General features: G+C 44.7%; 1 protein-coding gene across 1 annotated transcript in view; it reads left to right on the forward strand.

The window, feature by feature from the left end:
- Nucleotides 1-23,897, forward strand: part of PTPRQ (protein tyrosine phosphatase receptor type Q) — an 855,789-nt gene that overhangs the window by 653,895 nt on the left and 177,997 nt on the right. Inside the window, exons 47-49 of the mRNA XM_075342420.1 lie at nt 2,594-2,838; nt 6,087-6,153; nt 18,278-18,436. Coding sequence (XP_075198535.1) covers nt 2,594-2,838; nt 6,087-6,153; nt 18,278-18,436 — 471 coding nt within the window. The remainder of the gene's footprint in view (nt 1-2,593; nt 2,839-6,086; nt 6,154-18,277; nt 18,437-23,897) is intronic.

The raw sequence follows: 23,897 nt of genomic DNA on the forward strand, positions 1-23,897 counted from the left end.
ATATCCGCAGTAACAAACTCCCGTGGGCACACAGCCTAAGGGCTTCCATCAGACCCCAGTAGTACTATCGTGGGGTGCTGAGGCGTTGTCATGGCAGACTGCTGTGGACCCAAAATGCTGTATCTTACTCTACTGTGAAGATCAGCTTAAGATGGGGTTCAAAATCTAATGTAATTTTGTCTATATACTGCAAAATTGTACTATTCCCATAAATAGAGCAAGCAATAAATTGGTTGCAAGTTGAAGTCCTCTAAGGGAACAAAAAAAATAAAGTATAACATTTAAAAAGGTTTTGTTAAATATGAAACAAGAAAACAAGTAAAAAATATGAACATTCAATTCATTCCCTTTTTCCCATTAAAAATAAGGAAATAAAAAAAATATGAAATATTAGTATTTTTATTTTTCAGCTGCCGTATCTTCCTAAAGAATGCAATAAAAAGCAATCAAAATGCTGCACGTTCCACAAATTAGTAAACATATAAATGTCAGATCGCCATAGAAAAATCAAGGCTTCGCGCAGATCCATTGACAGAAAAATATTTTTAAAAATTACTCATCTCAAATAGAGATGAAACCAAATTTATTTATTCATATTTAACATTTTTCCAGCATTTCAATATAAAAAAAAAACTATGCAAGTTTGACATAATCATAGTCATACTGATTTGGAGAATCTTTTTGTCAGCCAGGGTCTTACATAGAAATCATAAGGCCCTATAACAGAAGTCCTTATTGTGCCTTGCAAAAAAAAAAAAAATACTCGGCGTGGTTACAGAAGAGGACATCTCCAACTTGGTCCTCACAAATTAATTTTCCTCCTACTGAAGCTTCTTAGAATTTCCATGCAATAAGAAACCACTTTCATGATCATGACCCTCACAAAGTATGATGCCAAAAAAGTGATCCCTCGAACATAGTATGATATCGCACAGAAAATTCCTCTACACAAACAGTATGATGACCCTAAAGTACCTCCCCATAAAGCACGGTGAATCAACACAGTAAGATGCCTCTACAGTGACCCCAACTCAGCCCGCCACTCAATATGGTGGCCCCCACACAGCACCCCAAACTGTATAATGGTCCTCCACATAGTAAGATGGCCCCTACACAAGCCTCCGCATTTATTATGACTAAGATCGGAAGCGATCGAAAGGCATAAATATGGAAATATGTGTAATGGGACATTGAACCCACTTGTTTTGACACATCCTGGTGGTTTTTAAGGAGTGAAATAAACTGCATATTAACCCTCAACTGGTGAGGTGGGATTATGGTCACGCAACTGGTGATGTGGGGCTTCCTATACCCCAGTGTTTAGAAATCTCTAATTTTTACAGAAAATGGAAAGATCTCGTTTATTTTAATCGTTTTCTTATTGGCGCTTGATTACACATGAGTATACCAAATTTTTGACACCCACAAGTATCGGAAAATGTAATACATTGATGATTCATACCAGCATTTTCCAATGAATGCCAGCTGAACAAAATTTCCCTGGGGTGTTGCAAACCCCACCTAAACTGTTGAGGGTTAATTATACTTGGACGTTGTGATGGAAAACCTTTTCCTATGGGACCACATGCTGGCCGGGCATTCATTCTGTGCACCGTCGTCGATACCTGTTTCCTGGATCTTTATGTGGTGAAGCTGGACTTTTGTCTTTTTTTATTACAACCCTCCACACGGTTTTAGGGACCCCACACAACCGTGCACACTGTATAATTGCCAGCATACAGTTTAATGGCAACACATCTAACTATCCAAACAGTATAATGCTCCCTGAAATAGCCCCTCAAACAGTATAATTGACCCACATATAGACCTCCAAATAGTATAATGTGACCCACACAGCCCTCCAAACAGTATAATGGCCCCCACAATATACTCATTGATTTAAAAAAAATATACATACTCATCTCTCACTGTCCCTCCACTGCTCCTATCTTCGCAGCAGATTTTTGAAGCTCAAGACTGCTGTGCAAAGCAGGCGTCATGTAGTAACATTGTTGCACCCACTGTGCTGACGTCAGAGCTTAGACGCAGAAGGAGAATGATGGAAGGAGGGGGAGCTGACGGCTCTCTGTTAAATCTTTGCCTTCAACTGTACCAGCATACAGGATGCCAGTATAGTTGAAAGTGCTATGGCTTGTGTGTAGGACCCGGCTATGGCACTGGACCCCCTGACTCACGGGACGTTATTAGCTGTACACCACTGCTGTCAGATCACTTTGATAGCACAACATCAAATAAAAAAAAACAATGTCAGAATTGCATTTTTTTTCAATATTTTACTGCCCTTGGATTTTTTCCTATTATTTTAGCTCATTATAAGGTAACGTGAATAGTCTCATTCAAAATTACAAATTTGTCTCACTAAACAACAAGCCTTATAAAAAATAAAAAGAATGGCTTTCTGAAAAACGGTATAAGAATAAAAATTGTCAAGAAGTGGTTAATATTTAATCAATCCATTTGATTCAATTTTTTATATAAAGTGACTAAAGGTTAAATAGGATTGATGTCTCTACGGTTTAACTAGTTATATTTTTAACTATTTAGATTTTTGTCTTATAATATTTTCTTTTAGTGCCAAATGATCCACCTAAAAACATAACAATTCAGAAAATTCCAAATGAAGTGACCAAAGTTCAGATGACCTTCATTCCTCCAGCTGAGCCTAATGGAAACATCCAAATGTTCCAAGCACTGGTGTATAAAGAAGATGATCCAACAAAATCTCAAATCCGTAATCTAAGCATTATTAAAAAAAATGACGAATCCGTAACTGCAATCATAGAAGGACTTAAAGGTGGATATACATATAATATCAGTGTAAGTGATCACTTTACATCTCTGCATATGACTGTAGTCATTCAAGCACTTTCATTAGTTTTAATACCTATTATATTAAAAGACAGTCAATAATTTTCTCAGTGTTTTTTGGTTTATTTTTCCTGCTTTTTGTAGCAGTTGTGGAAATACTAATATATAGACTGTGTGGTATAAGGCAAAAAATGGCCTTGCACCTTAATAAAGGGGAAATCGTTCTAAAGAATGCTGAGGTTTTTTGATGGTCGGATCAGAGGTTTACATACACTATCTAAAAAAACACATCTGCATGTTTTTCTCGCTATCTGACATGAAATCAGAATAAACCTTTCATGTTTTAGGTCAATTAGGAACCACAATTATTTATATTTGCCAAATGCCAGACTAATGAGAGAGAGAATATTTTAAGGCATTTTTATTACTTTCTGCAAAGTCAAAAGTTTACATATATTTCATTAGTATCTGGTACCATTGCCCTTTAACTGTATGACTTGGGTCAAACGTTTTGGATATCCTTCCACAAACTTCTCACAATAGTTGGTAGGAATTTGGGCCCATTCCTGCTCATAGAAGTGTTGTAACTGAGCCATGTTTGTAGATCGCCTTGCTCGCACCTGCCTTTCAGCTTTGCCCATAAATTTTCAATAGGATTGAGATCAGGGCTTTATGATGGCCACTCCAAAACATTGACTTTGTTATCCTTAAGCCACTTTGTAACAGTTTGGCAGTATGCTTTGGGTCATTGTCCATTTGGAAGACCCGTTTCTCCCCAAGCTTTAAGTTCCTGGCTGCTATCTTGAGACATTGCTTCAGTATTGTCACATAATCTTCTTTCCTCATGATGCCATCTATTTTATGAAGTGCGCCAGTCCCTTCTGCAGCAAAACAACCCCACAACATGATGCCGCCACCCCCGTGTTTCAGATTTGTGATAATGTTCTTAGGCTTCAAAGCTTCTCCTTTTTGCTTCCAAAGGTAATGATGGTCATTATGGGCAAACAGTTCAATTTTAGTTTTGTCAGACCACAGAACATGTCTACAAAAATTAAGATCTTTGTTCCTGTGTGCATTTGCAAACATTAATCTGGATTTTTTCATGTTTCTCTTCGAGTAATGGCTTCTTCCTGGAAGAGTGGCCTTTCCGCCCCCTGTTGATACAGTACATGTTTCACTGTGGATAATGAAACAATCCTATCAACTCCTGCCAGCATCTTCACAAGGTCTTTTGCTTTTGTTCTTGGGTTGATATGCACATGTCTGACCAAAGCACATTCATCTCTGGTACACAGAACTCATCTCCTTTCTGAGTGTCTAAGCAGTCAATTTCATGTGTGCATTAGAAAAAATCCACAGGTGTGTCTCTAATTAACTCAGATGTTGCCAATAAATTTATCAGAAGCTTCCAAAGACATGACATCATCATATGGGCTGTCCCATATTGTATAAAGGCATAGTACTCTTAGTGTATGTAATTTTTTTACTTTCCAGAAAGTAATTAAAATGTCTTAAAACATTCTCTCTCTCATTATTCTGGCATTTGGCAACTATAAATAATTTTGGTTCCTAATTGACCTAAAATGGGAAAGGTTTATTCTGATTTCATGTCAGATAGTGAGATAAAAATGCATATGTGTCTTTTTAGATCGTGGATATAAACTTCTGGTTTCAACTGTATTGTGTCATGCATGTCATGACATATATGAATTTTATCATAAGCATATCTGTAATGTTTGTAAATAATGCATTTATCTGTTCACTCATTCTATGTGTAAGGGCCGCTTTACACGCTACGACATCGCTAAAGTGATGTCGTTGGGGTCACAGAATTTGTGACGCACATCCGGTCGCGTTAGCGATGTCGTTGCGTGTGACACCTATGAGTGATTTTCAATCGTTGCAAAGATGTTCAAAATTGCTAATCGGTGACATGGGGGTCCATTCCCAATTATCGTTGCAGCTGCAGGTACGATGTTGTTCGTCGTTCCTGCGGCAGCACACATCGCTATGTGTGACACCGCAGGAACGAGGAAACTCACCTTACCTGCGTCCGCCGGCAATGAGGAAGGAAGGAGGTGGGCGAGATGTTACGTCCCACTCATCTCCGCCCATCTGATTCTTTTGGCCGGCCGCTTAGTGACGTTGCGGTGACGCTGAACCCACCTCCTCCTTGAGGGAGGGATTGTTCGGCAGTCACAGCGACGTCACTGAACAGGTATGTGTGTGTGACGCTGCCATAGTGATAATGTTCGCTACGGCAGTGATCACCACATATCGGCCATATGACGGGGGCAGGTGCTATCGCGCTCGACATCGCCAGTAAATGCTAGCGATGTCGCAGCGTGTAAAGCGGCCCTTAGTCTCATATTGTGCTTATTACAACATATTTCCAGAATATCTATTCTTTTGCGAGGTATTCCATCCCAATGCTGCCTGTGACTCAGATTTTAAGAGGCTTTTCATGTTTGGGGAAACCCCTGTTCCCCATCTGCAGATTAGAAAAACTCACCTCTTCTCACCTTCTCCAGGTCCAACACTGAGTCTACATCATTGCTCCCAGTGTCTGTTGATGTCTGTAGCACAGACAGCATGTTTGACAACGCTGCAGCAAATCAGTGACCTCAGCGATTGTAAGCGACTTGTGCTGTCAACTTGTGCACAGCCGCTAAGCATTACACTGCAAACGATGGGCTGCATCTATCCGCCACTGGCTATATTAACCTAGGCAGGTATGTTTAGCGGGCCGGGGACTGAGCCACACTGCAGACTAGTCAAACAGGTAGACCCCTGGCAGCTTCTCCCTGCCTGCTGCCCTGGACTGACAGGTCTTTATACATGCAAATGGGCAGAGACCTGTCAGACACTGTCAGTAGGCGGGGAAAACCACCAAAGACCCGCTTCTACAACTAATCTATAGTTTTAAAAGATGTTTTTCTTTGAAACGCTGCCACAGTAATACAGTCAGTGGCTGATAAATGCTGCCCATGGTTTGGGCAGCATGTATCAGCTGTCAGGTTTCCTTTAACACTTGAACTACTGAGGTAGTCATTTTGACTACTTTGCACTTTTCTATATAGGTGTCACGAGTGCAGTAGTTCTAGTGTTAAAGATACATTTTTGCGGGTTGTTTGTTACAATAACAATTAGAATCATTAGAATTGATATGCTTATCTTTTATGGCTTATGAAATTTAAATATATCATTTCACAATTTCATACGTTAATGTAAATAAATCCATTTTTCTTTCTTTGAAGATTTATGCAGTGAATAGTGCTGGGGCTGGACCAAAAATTCAGATGAGAATTACTACTGATGTAAAAGGTGAGATTAAAAATTCATTTTTGAAGCGATAATTCGGCTCTGTATACTTCTGCACCACATGTGAATGGGACTTCATGTATTGAGCACGTCCTATTAATTGAGATCGCGCTGCTCGCAAAAGTGAGCGTGCCGATATCTGTAGATGTGACATCAGCTGTGATGCAGAGGTGAGTTGAGCCGGATTACCAATATAGGGCTGTGTTTACACTAGACTTCAGACTTCAGTTTTTCTGTTTCATCAGTTATATTAACAGTAAAACTTAACTCCTTAAGAAAACGGATCTGTCTCATTATGGACACACGAAGTGTGGCAGATGGACCTCACTAACTAAAATGCTTGTCTGTTTCATTTCTGTCTGGATGACTGCCATTTTAAAAGGAAAAAAATAGTGCAGCTGCTGTTTTATTTCTGATGAAAATGATGGAACTTGTGATGAAGCTCCCTAACAGAGAATCTGGCACAAATATGAACCTACTCCAACATTAAATAAATTCCAATGTTAAAGAAATATACTCATTTACATCCATGTACCACTTGGACCATTAATTTCTTGTAGCCTGCCGACATTTACATTATAGGGGTTTTCTAGAGTCATACATAATGGCCTATGATTAGGGATAGCCAACAAAATATGATATTTGGATGTCCATTCCCAGGATCCACCTGGATCAGCAGAAAAAAAGAGCAGAAGTGTTTGTTGGGGCAATTGACATTCAATGGTGAAAGGTAATGCCACTCCACCCAATGAAGTCCATATAGACAGGATACCGTAAGCTTCTTTTTGTTCTCATACTGTACATTTACTTGATTTATCTATCTCAACAGTTCTCTGTTCCCACAGTATTGTGTATATGAGCATGTTCATTTCAGCAACTACATGGCCTTCTCATTGCTGTAGTCCTCTTTGTAAGGCCCCTTTCACACGTCAGTGATTCTGGTACGTTTGTGCTTTTTTTTAAATGTACCAGAATCACTGACATACGCAGACCCATTCTAATGAATGGGTCTGCTCACACGTCAGTGATTTGTCACTGCACGTGTCTCCGTGCAGTGTACCCGCGTGTGCGTGATTGCTGCACGGAGACATGTCCATTTTTTTCTGGCATCACTGATGTTCCACGGACCACGCAGTGGTGTGGTCCGTGAAACACGTGCCAGAAAAAAACGTGCTTTTAAAATAATAAACATTTTAACTCACCCGGCGTCCAGCGATGTCCTCTGCAGCCCGTTCTCCTTGCTCCTTCTGTGCCGGCTGATTACTGTCGCGCATATTCATTATGCGTGACACAGCCGACCCGGAAGCAGCTGCTGCAGGGGTCACCGCCGGCCGGATGCTGCACCGCGGGAGGATTCAGCACCGCGGAGAGCGGGAGCGGGCGCAGGTGAGTGAATCTCTAGGTGCAATCACGGGCCACGGAGAACGGAGACCGGATTGCACTTAGACAACCCATGTGTGCCATGATTTTCGGCACACGCAGGGACATGTGCGTGTTTTACACGCCAGTGAAAAACGTCTGTGTTTTTCACTGACGTGTGAAACGGGCCTTAAACAGAATCAGCCTTTACTCACCTCTGGTGCTATGTATGTAACATTGGTGCCTGGACTCACTGGGCTCACATTACATTGTTGTGCCATGTTAGCTCTGCACCCAATCAGTGGCTGCTTTCCTCTAGATTAAACTGTCACCTTGAAAAAATGAGAACTGCTACTGTTCTAATGTCCTTTGGCTGTCGGTTATATTTGACAAGTAAACAGCTACTGGTTAGGTGCAGGGCTCAGGTAGTATAACAATATCACCTGAGCCCTAGGAACCAGGTGTTAACCCCTTCAGCCCCCGGGCATTTTGCGTTTTTCCTCTCTTTCTTCCGAGAGGCGTAACTTTTTTATTTTTCCGTCAATCTTGCCATATAAGGGCTTGTTTTTTGTGGGATGAGTTGTAGTTTTAAATGAAACCATAAGTTTTACCATATAGTGTATTGGAAAACGGCAAAAAAAGTCCAAGTGCGGAAAAAGTGCAAAAAAAGTGTGATCGCACAATAGTTTTCGGGATATTTTATTCACCGTGTTCACTATATGGTAAAACTGATGTGTGGGTATAATTCCTCAGGTCGGTGCGAGTTTGTAGACACCAAACATTAATAGGTTTACTTTTATCTAAGGGTTTAAAACAAATTCACAAGCTTGTCCAAAAAAAGTGGCGCACATTTTGCGCCATTTTCCAAAACCCGTAGTGTTCTTATTTTTCAGGATCTATAGCTCAGTGATTTCTTATTTTTTGCGTCTCGAGCTGATGTTTTTAACTGTATCATTTTTGCGCAGATGCTACGTTTTGATCGCCTGTTACTGCATTTTGCGCAAAATTTGTGGCGACCAAAAAACGTAATTTTGACATTTGGACTTTTTTTGCTGCTACGCCATTTACCAATCAGATTAATTGATTTTACATTTTGATAGATCGGGCATTTCTGAAAGCGGCGATACCAAATATGTGTATATATTTTATTTTTTTTAACCCTTTAATTTTCAATGGGGTGAAAGGGGGGTGATTTGAACTTTTTAGGTTTTTTATTTTTTTCTTATTTTTTAAAACTTTTTTAATTTTTTTTTTTTTATTTTACTAGTCCCCCTAGGGGGCTATAGTGATCAGCAATCTGATTGCTCTGCCATACCTCCAGATCACAGCTACAGAGCTAAGATCTGCAGATATGCTGCTTTACATTCAATGCCGGCCGGGTGGAAGCGATTCCACTTGCGACTAGCAGGCACACATGTCAGCTGTTGAAATCTGCTGATATGTGCGCGGATCACCGCAGCTTGCCCACGGCAGGGGGTGGGGATTAAACGCACACGATCCATGAAGTACCTAGTACGTCATGGGTCGTTAATTAATGTTCCATGAATGGCATCCACACCGGAGTTGAGTACGAGGGGCTGCTGATAAGCCTTTAGCTTTGTGATCTTTTTTTGTTTCTATGGTAACAAATGTTACATCACATGAAAGCCTTATGTGTCTAATATATGATTTAAAAATGTTGTGTTTGTTGCTTATGGCAACAGTGTTCTATGCATGCGGGAAAACAAAATGGCAGAGTCTAATGCGATATTCATAGCAACTGAGAGCAGAGGAATTCTTATTTCTGCAAGGAAAGTCCATGGTGTCTATTCATGGTGATATGTCGCAGAGATTGGAGGATCAATGCCCTTCATATTCCACAGTAAAGAACTAGGTTGCAAAATTTAAAACAGGCCACTTCAGCAACAATGATGAGGAACATCCTGGACGACCAAGAGTGGTTGTTGTTCCAGAGATCGTCAATGCTGTGCGCAACCTCATCCTGGATAATCGACAAATTTTAGCTAAAGCAATAGCAGACATCATGGGGATTTCCCGTCAATGTGTTTGGGTCATTATCTATGAACATTTGGACATGAGGAAGCTATCTGCAAAGTGAGTCCCCAAATGTTTGACAACAGATCAGAGAAGCATGCGAGTGAAAACGTTTTGGTCCATTTGTCAGCATTTCTGGACTGATAAGTACTTCCTGGATCGACTGGTCACTATAGATGAGACCTGGATTTATTTGTATGACCCTGAAAACATGGTGCAGTCAAAAGAGTGGAGGCACAATGGTTTTCCTTGTCCAAAGAAGTTCAGGGTGCAAAATCAACAATTGAGGCAATGGCAACTGTGTTCTGGGATAAGCAGGGCATGCAGCTAGTGGACTACCTTCAAAAGGGTTCCATCATCAATGCAAGGTATTACATTGATCTTTTGGACCAACTGAAGGCAGCTCTGAAGGGCAAAAGGCACAGCAAGCTGTCCAAAGGAATCTTGTTCCCGAAAGACAACACCTCTGTTCACACTGCACAAGTGATCACGGCAAAACTGGCAGAGCTGGGCTTCCAGCTGGTTGACCACCCACCTTATTCAGCAGATCTAGCTACCTCTGACTATCATGTGTTTCAAAAACTGAAGAAACACCTCAAGGGTACCAAATTTCATACCATTTCTGATGCCATGGTTGCTATGGATGCCTGGTTTGAGGCATTACCAAAATCCTTCTTTTTGCTAGGCTTACAGAACTTGGAATACCAATGTAAGAAGTGTGTTGATGTGGCGCCCCTGACCTGGTCAGGCACCACTGAGTACTGCACGCATGCTGAGGGCAGTACAATACAGGTAATCCAGAAGGCTGACCGAGGTGTGACTACACAGGCGCATAGTAATCAGGTCTCACACATCTACCTTTGAGTGGACCCCTGGGAAATCCAGGAGGGGGCGTGGCCTCCATCTCCACTCAAGGGGTGTGGTAGAGAGCCTGGTTGCTAGGTTGCGTAGGCAGGCACAGTGGGGAGAGGAAGTAGAGAGGAGTGAGGAGTCTGAAGTGGAGCTCAGAGAGAGCAGACGTGCAGGACCCACTAGTGAGCCAGTTAGTGAGTGCAGCTCAGGGAGAGCAGTCGCATGCAGCAGACCCTGGAGTCTGTCACAATCTGACAACGTACGCGCAGTGACTACCGACGGGGGAGATCGGTCACCTGGTAGTGCCACCCGAAATCCACCCAAGGCTAGAGAGAGCAATGGAGTGGCAGAGTAAGGGGACTGCCAGGGAGGTACCAGGCCTGCAAGGGTAACAGGTCCCAGTGCAGAGATTTATTCAATTTTCTCCTGCCAAACCTGCCGGTGAGGGCACTTCAGACCCACACCATACCACCACAGAGTCCACAGCCACGTAGCAAAGAGAGGGCCCATAGCTCACAAGAGGCAAGCAGCCGGAGTGACCTGGTCCAGGCTACAAGCAAACGGGCCTAAACGAGGGGAGAACAGGCAGCAGCAACTTCCCTGGGTGACCTCCATATGGACTTCAAGTCGGGGTCACCACAAAAACACACAGGGCTAAGAAAGGCGAGTTGGTAGTCACCCTCATCAGCCAGCCGGAAGGATACCTGGTTCCAGCCTGGTTCATCCCAGCTACGCCCAGGTTACTCACCCTGCCATCTACTGTGAGTAAAAACCCTGAAAGACTGTCTGGACTGTGCCTGAGTCATTCTGCGACCTGTGGTTCCACACACCTACACAGGGCCCTGGGGCTTGCCTCACTCTCGGGAGGCCACTACATCTAGCTGCATCCAACATCAGCCCCAGGCGTCCCCTAATCTGCAGTGGCGGTCACCCTGACCGCAATACCGAGAGTGGCGTCACAAAATCCTAAAGAGAAGGTTCCCTACCTGTGACCAGACCAGACTGACCATCCCACGTGGAGTCCCTGAAGGTAATGCACCGACACAACACCTGTGGGGCTTCACATTGACATCAGTGGAGAGTATGTGGAATAAATGCAAAGTTCCATCATCCTATCTCATTTCTTTCTGGGTAAAGCTAAAGACTTATCAGCAACCCCTTTTATAGTTTGTTTTTTCTTTGTCGCTCCATTGGGAGACCCAGACAATTGGGTGTATAGGCTATGCCTCCGGAGGCCGCACAAAGTATTACACTAAAAGTGTAAAGCCCCTCCCCTTCTGCCTATACACCCCCCGTGCTCCCACGGGCTCCTCAGTTTTTATGCTTTGTGCGAAGGAGGCAGACATGCACGCACAGCTCCACAGATTGGTCAGCAGCAGCTGCTGACTATGTCGGATGGAAGAAAAGTGGGCCCATATAGGGCCCCCAGCATGCTCCCTTCTCACCCCACTCTTGTCGGCGGTGTTGTTAAGGTTGAGGTATCCATTGCGGGTACGGAGGCTGGAGCCCACATGCTGTTTTCCTTCCCCATCCCCCTTAGGGCTCTGGGTGAAGTGGGATCCTATCGATCTCCAGGCACTGAGACCGTGCTTCATCCACAACTCCTGAGGAGCCTGCTGGATAGGAGCCGGGTATCGTTCAGGGACATGGCCCTGCTACTTGGAGGTACTCTGTGTCCCCGTGGGGACCGCACACAGCAACACTTCAGCATTGCTGGGTGTGCTAGTGCACCGGGGACCGCGGCGCTGACCGGGTTAAATGTGCCATTACACACTCAGCGTCGCTGAGTGTGTTTGTGTATGGGGACTACCGCGCTGACCGCCGCTGCCATGGTTAACACTGCGGCGCGGCTGGGACTTGTAGTGCGCCGGGGACTTCCGCGCCGGCCGCGCTTATACGGCGGCCGCGCTTATTACTCGAGTCCCCGGCTTTTGCGGCCTAGTCTTTTTTCCTCCCGCCCCCAGCCCTGACAGGCAGGGGAAGGGCGGGACGCTGTACAGGACGAGCAGCAACGAGGGCTGGAGCATGCTTTGCATACTCCATCCCCCTCACTGTGCACAGTGGGGCACCAGTTCCCGCACTTTCTGGGTCACGCCCACGGCTCCCTCCTCTCCTCAGGACGCCGGCAGCCATTCCTGTCAGCTCCTCGGACTCTGCAGAGGGGGACAAATTCTGGGAGACCCAGGCAGGGATTCTGGTGGCCTCACAACCGCTTTAAGCGGGTGGTGGTAAGCAGCACCTGTGGTGCTAGCCCCATTGTGCAGAAGTGTAATTATAAATTATATGTTTATGGTATATACTTTACACTGTATAGTGCACAGTTGATTTCTGGCTATATAGCCTATTGTGTTGCTCAGGGAAGACAATAGCATGGCGCCCACAAAAGGCAGGGGTGCCAAAACACAGGCTTACTATGCTGCCTGCGCCGCATGTACGACGCCGCTACCGGCAGGTTCCACTGACCCTCATTGTGTGCACTGCTCGGCCCCTGCTGCACTTACTCAGCCGGAGCCTCTGCTAAGAGGGGCCCAGGGGGAGCCACCTGCTGACACTATCCAGGTGACAGGGACGGAGTTTGCAGTCTTTACGGATAAACTCTCTGAAACTATGGCTAAGATACTAGAAGCCTTGCAGTCCAGACCGGTATCTCAGCACAGGGACACTGTTGAATCATTGTTCCCTGGCCCCCCTCAGTTGGACCAACAATGTCCCCCCGGGGTATCTCATAGATCCCAGGCTGGGGGCTCTGACACGGACCCCAGCCCCAGACCGATTAAGCGAGCTCGCTTGGAAATTCCCTCGACATCATCATGTTGTTCAGGGTCTCAGCGGGGGGAATCTCTGGTTGATGACGCGGAGACAGCTGATCAGGATTCTGATCCTGAGGCCGCTCTCAATCTTGATACTCCGGACGGGGACGCCATAGTGAACGATCTTATTGCGTCCATCAATCAAATGTTGGATATTTCTCCCTCAGCTCCTCCGGTGGAGGAGTCAGCTTCTCAGCAAGAGAAATTCCGTTTCAGGTTTCCCAAGCGTACACCGAGTATGTTTCTGGACCACTCTGATTTCAGAGAGGCAGTCCAGAATCACCATGATTGTCCAGATAAGCGTTTTTCTAAGCGCCTTAAGGATACACGTTATCCCTTTCCCCCTGACGTGGTCAAAGGTTGGACTCAGTGTCCCAAGGTGGATCCTCCAATCTCCAGACTGGCGGCTAGATCCATACTTGCAGTGGAAGATGGGGCTTCACTCAAAGATGCCACTGACAGGCAGATGGAGCTCTGGTTGAAATCCATCTATGAAGCTATCGGCGCTTCTTTTGCCCCAGCATTCGCAGCCGTATGGGCGCTACAAGCTATCTCAGCAGGTCAAGCGCAAATTGACGCAGCCACACGCACGTCCGCGCCGCAGGTGGCGTCCATAACTGCTCAGACGTCGGCATTTGCGTCTTACGCTATTAATGCTGTCCTGGACTCTGCGAGCCGTACGGCGGTTGCATCCGCCAATTCGGTGGTACTCCGCAGGGCCTTGTGGCTACGGGAATGGAAGGCAGATTCTGCTTCCAAAAAGCGCTTAACCAGTTTGCCAATTTCTGGTGACCGATTGTTTGGCGAGCGTTTGGATGAAATCATCAAACAATCCAAGGGAAAGGATACATCCTTACCCCAGCCCAAACCGAACATACCCCAACAGAGGAGGGGGCAGTCGAGGTTTCGGTCCTTTCGGGGCGCGGGCAGGTCCCAATTCTCCTCGTCCAAAAGGCCTCAGAAAGATCAAAGAAACTCTGATTCATGGCGGTCTAAGTCACGTCCTAAAAAGACCACCGGAGGTGCCGCTACCAAAGCGGCTTCCTCATGACTTTCGGCCTCCTCAATCCGTATCCTCGGTCGGTGGCAGGCTCTCCCGCTTTTGCGACACCTGGCTGCCACGGGTAAAAGACCGTTGGGTGAGAGACATTCTGTCTCACGGTTACAAGATAGAGTTCACCTCTCGTCCCCCGACTCGATTTTTCAGGTCATCCCCGCCTCCCGAGTGAGCCGAGGCTCTTCTGCAGGCGCTGGGCACTCTGAAGGCAGAAGGAGTGGTGGTCCCTGTTCCTCTTCAGCAACAGGGTCACGGTTTTTACTCCAACCTGTTTGTGGTCCCAAAGAAGGACGGGTCTTTCCGTCCTGTCCTGGACCTGAAACTGCTCAACAAACACGTAAAGACCAGGCGGTTCCGGATGGAATCCCTCCGCTCCGTCATCGCCTCAATGTCCCAAGGAGATTTCCTTGCATCGATCGATATCAAAGATGCTTATCTCCACGTACCGATTGCTCCAGAGCACCAGCGCTTCTTGCGCTTCGCCATAGGAGACGAACACCTGCAGTTCGTGGCACTGCCGTTCGGCCTGGCAACAGCCCCACGGGTTTTCACCAAGGTTATGGCTACTGTAGTAGCGGTCCTCCACTCTCAGGGTCACTCGGTGATCCCTTACTTGGACGATCTGCTGATCAAGGCACCCTCTCAAGAGGCATTCCTCGACGCTACTCTGGAGACTCTCCAGAGTTTCGGGTGGATCATCAATTTTCCAAAGTCAAATCTGACACCGGCCCAATCGCTGACATATCTTGGCATGGAGTTTCATACCCTCTCAGCGATAGTGAAGCTTCCGCTGATCAAGCAGCGTTCACTACAGAAAGGGGTACAATCTCTCCTTCAAGGTCAGGCACACCCCTTGAGGCGCCTCATGCACTTCCTGGGGAAGATGGTGGCAGCAATGGAGGCAGTCCCTTTCGCGCAGTTTCACCTTCGTCCTCTTCAATGGGACATCCTACGCAAATGGGACAGGAAGCCGACGTCCCTCGACAGGAACGTCTCTCTCTCTCAGGCGACCAAAGCTTCCCTTCGGTGGTGGCTTCTTCCCACTTCATTATCGAAGGGGAAATCCTTCCTACCCCCATCCTGGGAGGTGGTCACGACGCGAGTCTGTCAGGGTGGGGAGCGGTTTTTCTCCACCACAGGGCTCAGGGTACGTGGACCCAGCAAGAGTCCTCACTTCAGATCAATGTTCTGGAAATACGGGCAGTGTACCTTGCCCTGAAAGCGTTCCAGCAGTGGCTGGAAGGCAAGCAGATCCGAATTCAGTCGGACAATTCCACAGCGGTGGCATACATCAACCACCAAGGCGGCACACGCAGTCGGCAAGCCTTCCAGGAAGTCCGGCGGATTTTGATGTGGGTGGAAGCCACGGCTTCCACCATCTCTGCAGTTCACATCCCAGGCGTGGAAAACTGGGAAGCAGATTATCTCAGTCGCCAGGGCATGGACGCAGGGGAATGGTCCCTTCACCCGGACGTGTTTCAGGAGATCTGTTGCCGCTGGGGGGTGCCGGACGTCGACCTCATGGCGTCCCGGCACAACAACAAGGTACCGACGTTCATGGCACGGTCTCAAGATCCCAGAGCTATGGCGGCAGACGCCTTAGTTCAGGATTGGTCGCAGTTTCAGCTCCCTTATGTGTTTCCTCCGCTGGCACTGTTGCCCAGAGTGTTACGCAAGATCAGGGCCGACTGCCACCGCGTCATCCTCGTCGCTCCAGACTGGCCGAGGAGGTCGTGGTACCCGGATCTGTGGCTTCTCACGGTCGGCCAACCGTGGGCACTACCAGACCGACCAGACTTGCTGTCTCAAGGGCCGTTTTTCCATCTGAATTCTGCGGCCCTCAACCTGACTGTGTGGCCATTGAGTCCTGGATCCTAGCGTCTTCAGGATTATCTCAAGAGGTCATTGCCACTATGAGACAGGCTAGGAAACCAACGTCCGCCAAGATCTACCAGAGGACGTGGAGAATTTTCCTGTCATGGTGCTCTGCTCAGGGTTTTTCGCCCTGGCCTTTTGCCTTGCCCACTTTTCTGTCCTTCCTTCAATCTGGACTGGAAAAGGGTTTGTCGCTCGGCTCCCTTAAGGGACAAGTCTCAGCGCTCTCTGTGTTTTTCCAGAAGCGCCTAGCCAGACTTCCACAGGTACGCACGTTCCTGCAGGGGGTTTGTCACATCGTTCCTCCTTACAAGCGGCCGTTAGAACCCTGGGATCTGAACAGGGTGCTGATGGTTCTTCAGAAACCACCATTCGAGCCAATGAGGGATATTTCTCTCTCACGCCTTTCGCAGAAAGTGGTTTTCCTAGTAGCAGTCACTTCTCTTCGGAGAGTGTCTGAGCTAGCAGCGTTGTCGTGCAAAGCCCCTTTCCTGGTGTTTCACCAGGACAAGGTGGTTCTGCGTCCGGTTCCGGAATTTCTCCCCAAGGTGGTATCCCCCTTTCATCTCAATCAGGATATCTCCTTACCCTCTTTTTGTCCTCATCCAGTTCACCAATGTGAAAAGGATTTGCACTTGTTAGATCTGGTGAGAGCACTCAGACTCTACATTTCTCGTACGGCGCCCCTGCGCCGCTCGGATGCACTCTTTGTCCTTGTCGCTGGCCAGCGTAAAGGGTCACAGGCTTCCAAATCAACCCTGGCTCGGTGGATCAAGGAGCCAATTCTCGAAGCTTACCGTTCTGCTGGGCTTCCGGTTCCCTCAGGGCTGAAGGCCCATTCTACCAGAGTCGTGGGCGCGTCCTGGGCTTTGAGGCACCAGGCTACGGCTCAGCAGGTGTGTCAGGCGGCTACCTGGTCGAGCCTGCACACTTTCACGAAACACTATCAGGTGCATACCTATGCTTCGGCGGATGCCAGCCTAGGTAGACGAGTCCTTCAGGCGGCGGTTGCCCACCTGTAGGAAGGGGCCGTTTTACGGCTCTATTACGAGGTATTATTTTACCCACCCAGGGACTGCTTTTGGACGTCCCAATTGTCTGGGTCTCCCAATGGAGCGACAAAGAAGAAGGGAATTTTGTTTACTTACCGTAAATTCCTTTTCTTCTAGCTCCAATTGGGAGACCCAGCACCCGCCCCTGTTTTTTTGTGTACACATGTTGTTCATGTTGAATGGTTTCAGTTCTCCGATATTCCTTCGGATTGATTTTACTTTAAACCAGTTTATAATTTTTTTCCTCCTTCTTGCTTTTGCACCAAAACTGAGGAGCCCGTGGGAGCACGGGGGGTGTATAGGCAGAAGGGGAGGGGCTTTACACTTTTAGTGTAATACTTTGTGCGGCCTCCGGAGGCATAGCCTATACACCCAATTGTCTGGGTCTCCCAATTGGAGCTAGAAGAAAAGGAATTTACGGTAAGTAAACAAAATTCCCTTCTTTTCATTTACATGGGAAACGATGGCAATTGAGAAGGGGATGTCGGAGTCATGATCAACCCCTTTAATGCAGGCTGCTTAATCCCATGGAGGTTTCAATTTAACTTACCAAGTCTGTGACTACAAGCTCTGAGATCAAAGCTTCTGGAGAGAAACTGAGGCTGATATACTGCATTCAATGGACCATGCTGTGATTTTCTTGTGAATTAGCATAAGGCTCTGTAAATAAAGCTCTGTAACACCAGATTTTCAAATAGCTGAAAGCATCAATACGATATTTGGAATTTATTAAGGATCCAAAATACAGCACTTTTTGGCTTTTCATCTTAAACAGTGTTTCTCAACGCTAGTCTCCAAGGACCACCAACAAATCAGGTTTACAGGATTTCCTTAGTATTGCACAGGGAATATAGCTATTGTCAATTTCTCAGGCATTGCTCTGGGGCCTCTCTCTATAAGATATCCAAACACCATATAGAATATAGTGACCAAGAAATATCTTCATTAAATATGATTATATTGATACTTTGCTATTTTTGTGCATGTATATATTCCATCTTAATCATCATACTTTTGATAAGTTATATCAATATATCTTTACATATTATTTGAATATATATGATTGGGGTTTTTTTCCCTTTGTACAGAACCACCTCGTCCTGTAATGAAACCGGTGCCTATTTATGATTCAAGCGGGAGTGTTATGGCTACCTCGACCACAATTACCATTAAAATGCCAGTATGCTACTTCAGTGATGTCAACGGGCCAATTAAAAAAATTCAGATTCTTGTTTCAGAAATCGGAGGTAAGGAAGTATTCTTCAACAAACTCTTTGTTTTCAAAATATATTTCATGCAGACAAAATCCTGACATTGATTATGTTTCTGCCATAAAAAGAAAGTTTGTGCTTTCAAATTTTGCAGTGTTTTTTCTGTCTTGCTTTTCAGAAATTTGGCAGATGTTGGATATTTGGAGCTCATACGCTCCAGATGTCACCAGCTGCTAGCTTACAATGGCAGATGTAAATAATGAAATTCAAGTGTGAAATATACAGGGTGCCAATACTAAAACTGCTATGCAAACACATAAAATTCCAAAATGTGGCCAAAATGTTTTCAAAGGCATTTCTAGACTGCACGTGCACCTACTTATCTACCATGCACATATACAGGTGTATGCCATTATTGTGTATTTGTAGTGTATCAGTGTAGACATTGGACATCAATAGAATGGCAGGTAGTAAAAATGTTTCTATTGCTTAAGCCCCACTCCCGCAATTTATTTTTTTATTTCACTGCCTGAGTGGTATCACTAATGTCTCTTTCTGCACGTACTAAAATACTTACTAGTTGCCATCTTCCGTTTCTGGTCCCACTCTGGTCCCTTTCTGTGATCTTGTAAGAATGGCTCCCGACTGACCGAAAGTTAGAGGCAATAGTTACAAGTTATCATTATAAGTCTATGAGAGCCTCGCTCTTTCTGTCATGGACTTACATTGAGAAGTGACCTCCAGCTCACCTGGCAAACACTGAAGCGATCCAACTAGACACAACTAGAAGATGACCGTAAAAAAAGAAGATGGTGGTTGTTAAGTACTGTACTGTAGACATTGAACATGCATCAATTATACCACTCCAATGACAAAATAAGAAAAATGACAGTGTTGCTTTAGACCACATGCACACATTGAGTATTTGGTGAGTTTTTTATCTCAGTATTTGTAAGCTAAAACTAGGATTGGTTAAAAAATTCATAAGTATTGCACAAGTTTCTATTATACTTTTCCTTTCATTGTTCCACTCCTGGTTTTCTTTTACAAATACTGAGTTAAAAAACTCACCAAATACTCATTGTGTGCACATGGTCTTAAAGGTGTACTTTGCTTTTCAGTGAAAGTATATTCCAATGCTATTAACCAGCTATTTTGTCTTTTTCAAAATATGCATCAATGTGTCTACTAGTAATGGATGGACCCAGACTGTAAAAGTCTGGAGCCACGTGGTTTCAATCGTACCCGATTGCTTGGTCCGGGCCCAGAATACTCAAGGAATTCCACCTAATAATCTGGGTCCGGCACTCGTGTAAAACAAAAAAATAAAGGAGAAATAAACAAAACAAAATACATCTCCAATGCGGCTGTAACTGCTTCTGAAGCCACCCATTCACTTCCGGGGCCAGGCATTAGTCTTCATGTATATACACTGCTTTCCCTGCCCACCTGTGTCTGTGCTTGGTTGCAATCAGACACGCCCCCACGCTGAGTAACAGCGTGTCTGACACTTCTCACTGCAGGTCTATATTTTACATTAAAAATAACCTCTTAAATTATCCCGTTTGCCAACGAACCAGGGCAATAGGGAAGAGCCTGGTAAAGTGCTGGGATTGTTGCGTCTAATGTGACAAATCTGGGTGGCTATAGGCTGCTATTTTTAGGCTGAGGGGCTCCCAATAACCATGGGTCTCCCCAGCCTGAGAATTCCAGCGGCCATCTGTCAGGCTTTATCATAGCTGGGTATCAAAATTGGGGGGGGACTGCATGCGGTTTTGTTTTTTTTTTAATTATATCAATAATTTAAAAAAAAAAAAAAAGCCACATGTGGTTCTTCCTATTTTGATACATAGCCAAGATAAGAGCCTGTAGCTGTGGGCTTTTTCTGTGCTAGGTATCAGAATATATATTTTATACCAGGATAGATGCACATAGCGTCTGTGATTGGAAGCGTCAGACATGCTGTCATTCAGGTAGAGGGCGTGTCTGGCTACAACTAATCACAGACACTGGTGGGCAGGGGAAGCAGTGTATATGCATGAAGGTAAATGAACGGCCATGGGAGCAGTGTACAGCTGCGCCAGTGACGCGGTAAGTATAGCCCATTTGCTTCTTGATTCTGGTTCCCATAGACTTATATGGGGACTGGGGTCTGGCCAGATACCCGGGATCAATTCCTTGCTGGAACCGGATTTTTGTTAATCTGGTTAGGTCTGCCGGTCCCGGTTATCTGTGTGTTCGCCCATTACTAGTGTTTACCCATCACTAACAATTCAGTAACACATCTCAGTGCAAAGTCTTTATATACATTGAAAGGGAACCTGCCATCATTTTTTCGGCCTATAAGCTGCGGCCACCACCACAGGGCTCTTATGTACAGCATTCTAACATGCTATATATAAAAGCCCAGGCCGCTGTGACTACATAAAAAACACTTTATAATACTTACCTAACGGTCGAGCTGCGGTGGAATTGGGTTACGGAGGCGTCTCTGTTTTCCGGTGCCGGCTCCGCATCTTTCTGCCATCTTCGTCCTCCTTCTTCTGAAGCCTGTGTGCATGACGCATCTACGTCATACACACTCGCCGGTCCTGCGCAGGCGCACTGCAATACTTTGATCTGCCCTCAAAGTATTGTAGTGCGCCTCAAAGTGCGCCTGCTCAGGACCTGAATGCCGGTGAGTGTGGATGACGTCGGACGCGTCATGCACCGCGGCTTCAGCAGAAGGAGGACGAAGATGGCCGGAAGAGGTGGCGCCGGCCCCGTGACCCAATTCCACCGCAGCGCGACCGCTAGGTAAGTATTATAATTGTTTTTTATGTAGTCACAGCGGCCTGGGCTCTTATATACAGCATGTTAGAATGCTGTATATAAGAGCCCTGTGGTGGTGGCCGCAGTTTATAGGCCAAAAAAAGTGATGACAGGTTCCCTTTGAAATACTGTATATAATGGAACTCCTAAAAAATTATTATTTATTGAACAATTCTAAAAAAATTGTATTGGTTATTTAAGCGCTTTAATATTTCAATCTTTAACTTCTGGGAATTGAAGCATTTAACTCCTTAAAAACTGAGCCACTTTGTACTTTAATGACTCAGCTTCATTTTCAAATTTGACTAGTATCGTTTTATGAAGTAAGAACTCTGAAACGCTTCAACATATTCAGTGGTTCCAAGACTGTTTTTTCGTGACACGTTAGTGGTAAATTTTACGTTTATTTTCATACTTTTAATTTTTATTCCCTTAAACTAGAAAGTTACACCACACAAATAAATAAAAGTTGCCACATGTTTACTTCTCATCAGTACCATTTTTTAACTATTTTTTTTTAATTAGGAAATTAGAAGGGTTAAAAGTTTATCAGCAATTTATAATTTTTCCAATGAAATTTACAAAACCAATATTTTAGAGACCACATCACATTTGAAGTGATGTTGAGGGGCCTACAGTATGTCCCAGAAAATGGCTAAAAGTGACACCAAGTTAAAAACTGCACTCCACAAAGTGCTCAAAACCACTCAAAAAGTTTATTAACCCTTTAGGAAGTAAAACAATGTGGAAGGAAAAAATCAACATTTTACTTGTTCTTGCAAAACTGTTACTTTAGCCCCACAATTTTGCATTTTCACATATGTGCTGGGAAACTACTGTTTGGGCACAAGACAGAGCTCGAAAGGGAAGAAGCGCTGGCCAGAATATATAGCGGACACCATATCATTTTTGCAGAGCCCCTGATGTGCCTAAATTGTGAAAACTCCACTCAAGTTACCCCATTTCAGAAACTACACCCCTCAAAGAATTTATCTAGATGTTTGGTGAGCACCTTGAGCCCACATGTGCTTCACAGAATTTTATAACGCTGAGATGGGAAAATAAAAAAATCAAATTTGTACGTCAATACCCCATATGTGGTGAAAAATTACTGTTTTGGTGCATGGCAGGGCTCAGAATGGAATAAGCATCATTTGACTTCTGGAATGCAAAATTGCCTGTAATGTAATATAGTTTCTATGTAGTGTTTGCAGAGCCTTTGATGTGCTAAACAGTAGAAAAACCCCACAAGTGACTACATTTTAGAAGCTAAACCCCTTAAGGAATTTAACTAGAGGTGTGGTGAGCACTAGAAACTCACAGGTGTCTCACAAAAGTTTTTAATGTTGAGCCATGAAAATAGAAAAATACATTTTTCCTACAAAAATGTTGCTTTAGTCCCAATTTTTACCAGGGTAAAAATAAAAAATTGACAATACAATTTATTGTGGAATTTCTCCTGAGTACACTGATACCTCATATGTGATGGAAAACTACTGTTTGGGCACACGGCAGGGTTTGGAGGGGACAGCGCTCCATTTGACTTTAGTACCTGATGTGTCTATACATTGGAAACCCCTACAAATAACTCCATTTTGGAAACTACACCTTTTGAGGATTTTTTTTAGTGGTATGTTAAGCATCTGGAACCCACAGGTCCATCACAGAATTTTAAAACGTTGGACCATAAAAATTAAAATCACGTTTTCTCCTCAAATTTTTCATTTTCACAAGGCTCACCTGAGAAATTGGACCAAATAATTTGTTATGCACTTTCTCCCAAGTACAAGGATACACCATATATGAGTATGAGTTCTTGTTTGGGCACACAAGATGGCGAGGATTGGAAGGAGCGCTATTTGATTATTGTAGTGCAAAGTTGTCCGGAATAGATTGCGGATGATATGTCGCATTTGGAGAGCTGCTCAGATTCTAAAACAGCAGAAAACCCACAAAAGTGACAACATTTTGGAAACTACACCTGAAGGAATTTATGTAGGGGTGTGGTAAGCATGTTGAACCTTTTGGTGCTTCATAGAATTTTTATAGCATTGAGCAGTGAAAATTAATTATTTTTTTCAACAAAAATGATGCTGAAAGCCCAAAATTTTAATTTTCACAAAAGTAACAGAAGAAAATGGACCAAAAAATTGTTACACAATTTTTCTTGAGTGTGGCAATGCAAAGCTCAAAAAGGAAGGTGCGCCATATCGGAGTGCAGATTTGGCTGCAATGGCTTGCTGGTGCCTTGTCACATTGTCATTGCCTCTGAGATGTCAGAACAGCAGAACACCTATGAGTGACCCCATTTTACAAACTACACCTCTTAATGAAATCATCTAGAGTTGCAATGAGCATATTCACACCACATATATTTCACAACATGTTATACCATTTGGCGGTGAAACAAAAAAATAACATTTTTACCACTAAAATGTTGCTTTATCTCCAGGATCTACATTTTCACGAGCGTAGATAGGTAAAAATTACAGCATGATTGTTACACAATTTCTCGTGAGCATGACACTCCATATGTGACTGTACAGTACCATTTGGCCACATCATGAGACTTGGGAGGGGAGGAGTGCTATTTGACTTTTAGAGTGCAGAGTTTCATAGAATAGTTTGTGGACTCCATATTCAGAGCCCCTAAGTTCCAGCAAAGAGGAAACCTCTCTTAAGTGAC

This window comes from Anomaloglossus baeobatrachus, chromosome 4, assembly GCF_048569485.1.
Source record: "Anomaloglossus baeobatrachus isolate aAnoBae1 chromosome 4, aAnoBae1.hap1, whole genome shotgun sequence".
NCBI lineage: Eukaryota > Metazoa > Chordata > Amphibia > Anura > Aromobatidae > Anomaloglossus > Anomaloglossus baeobatrachus.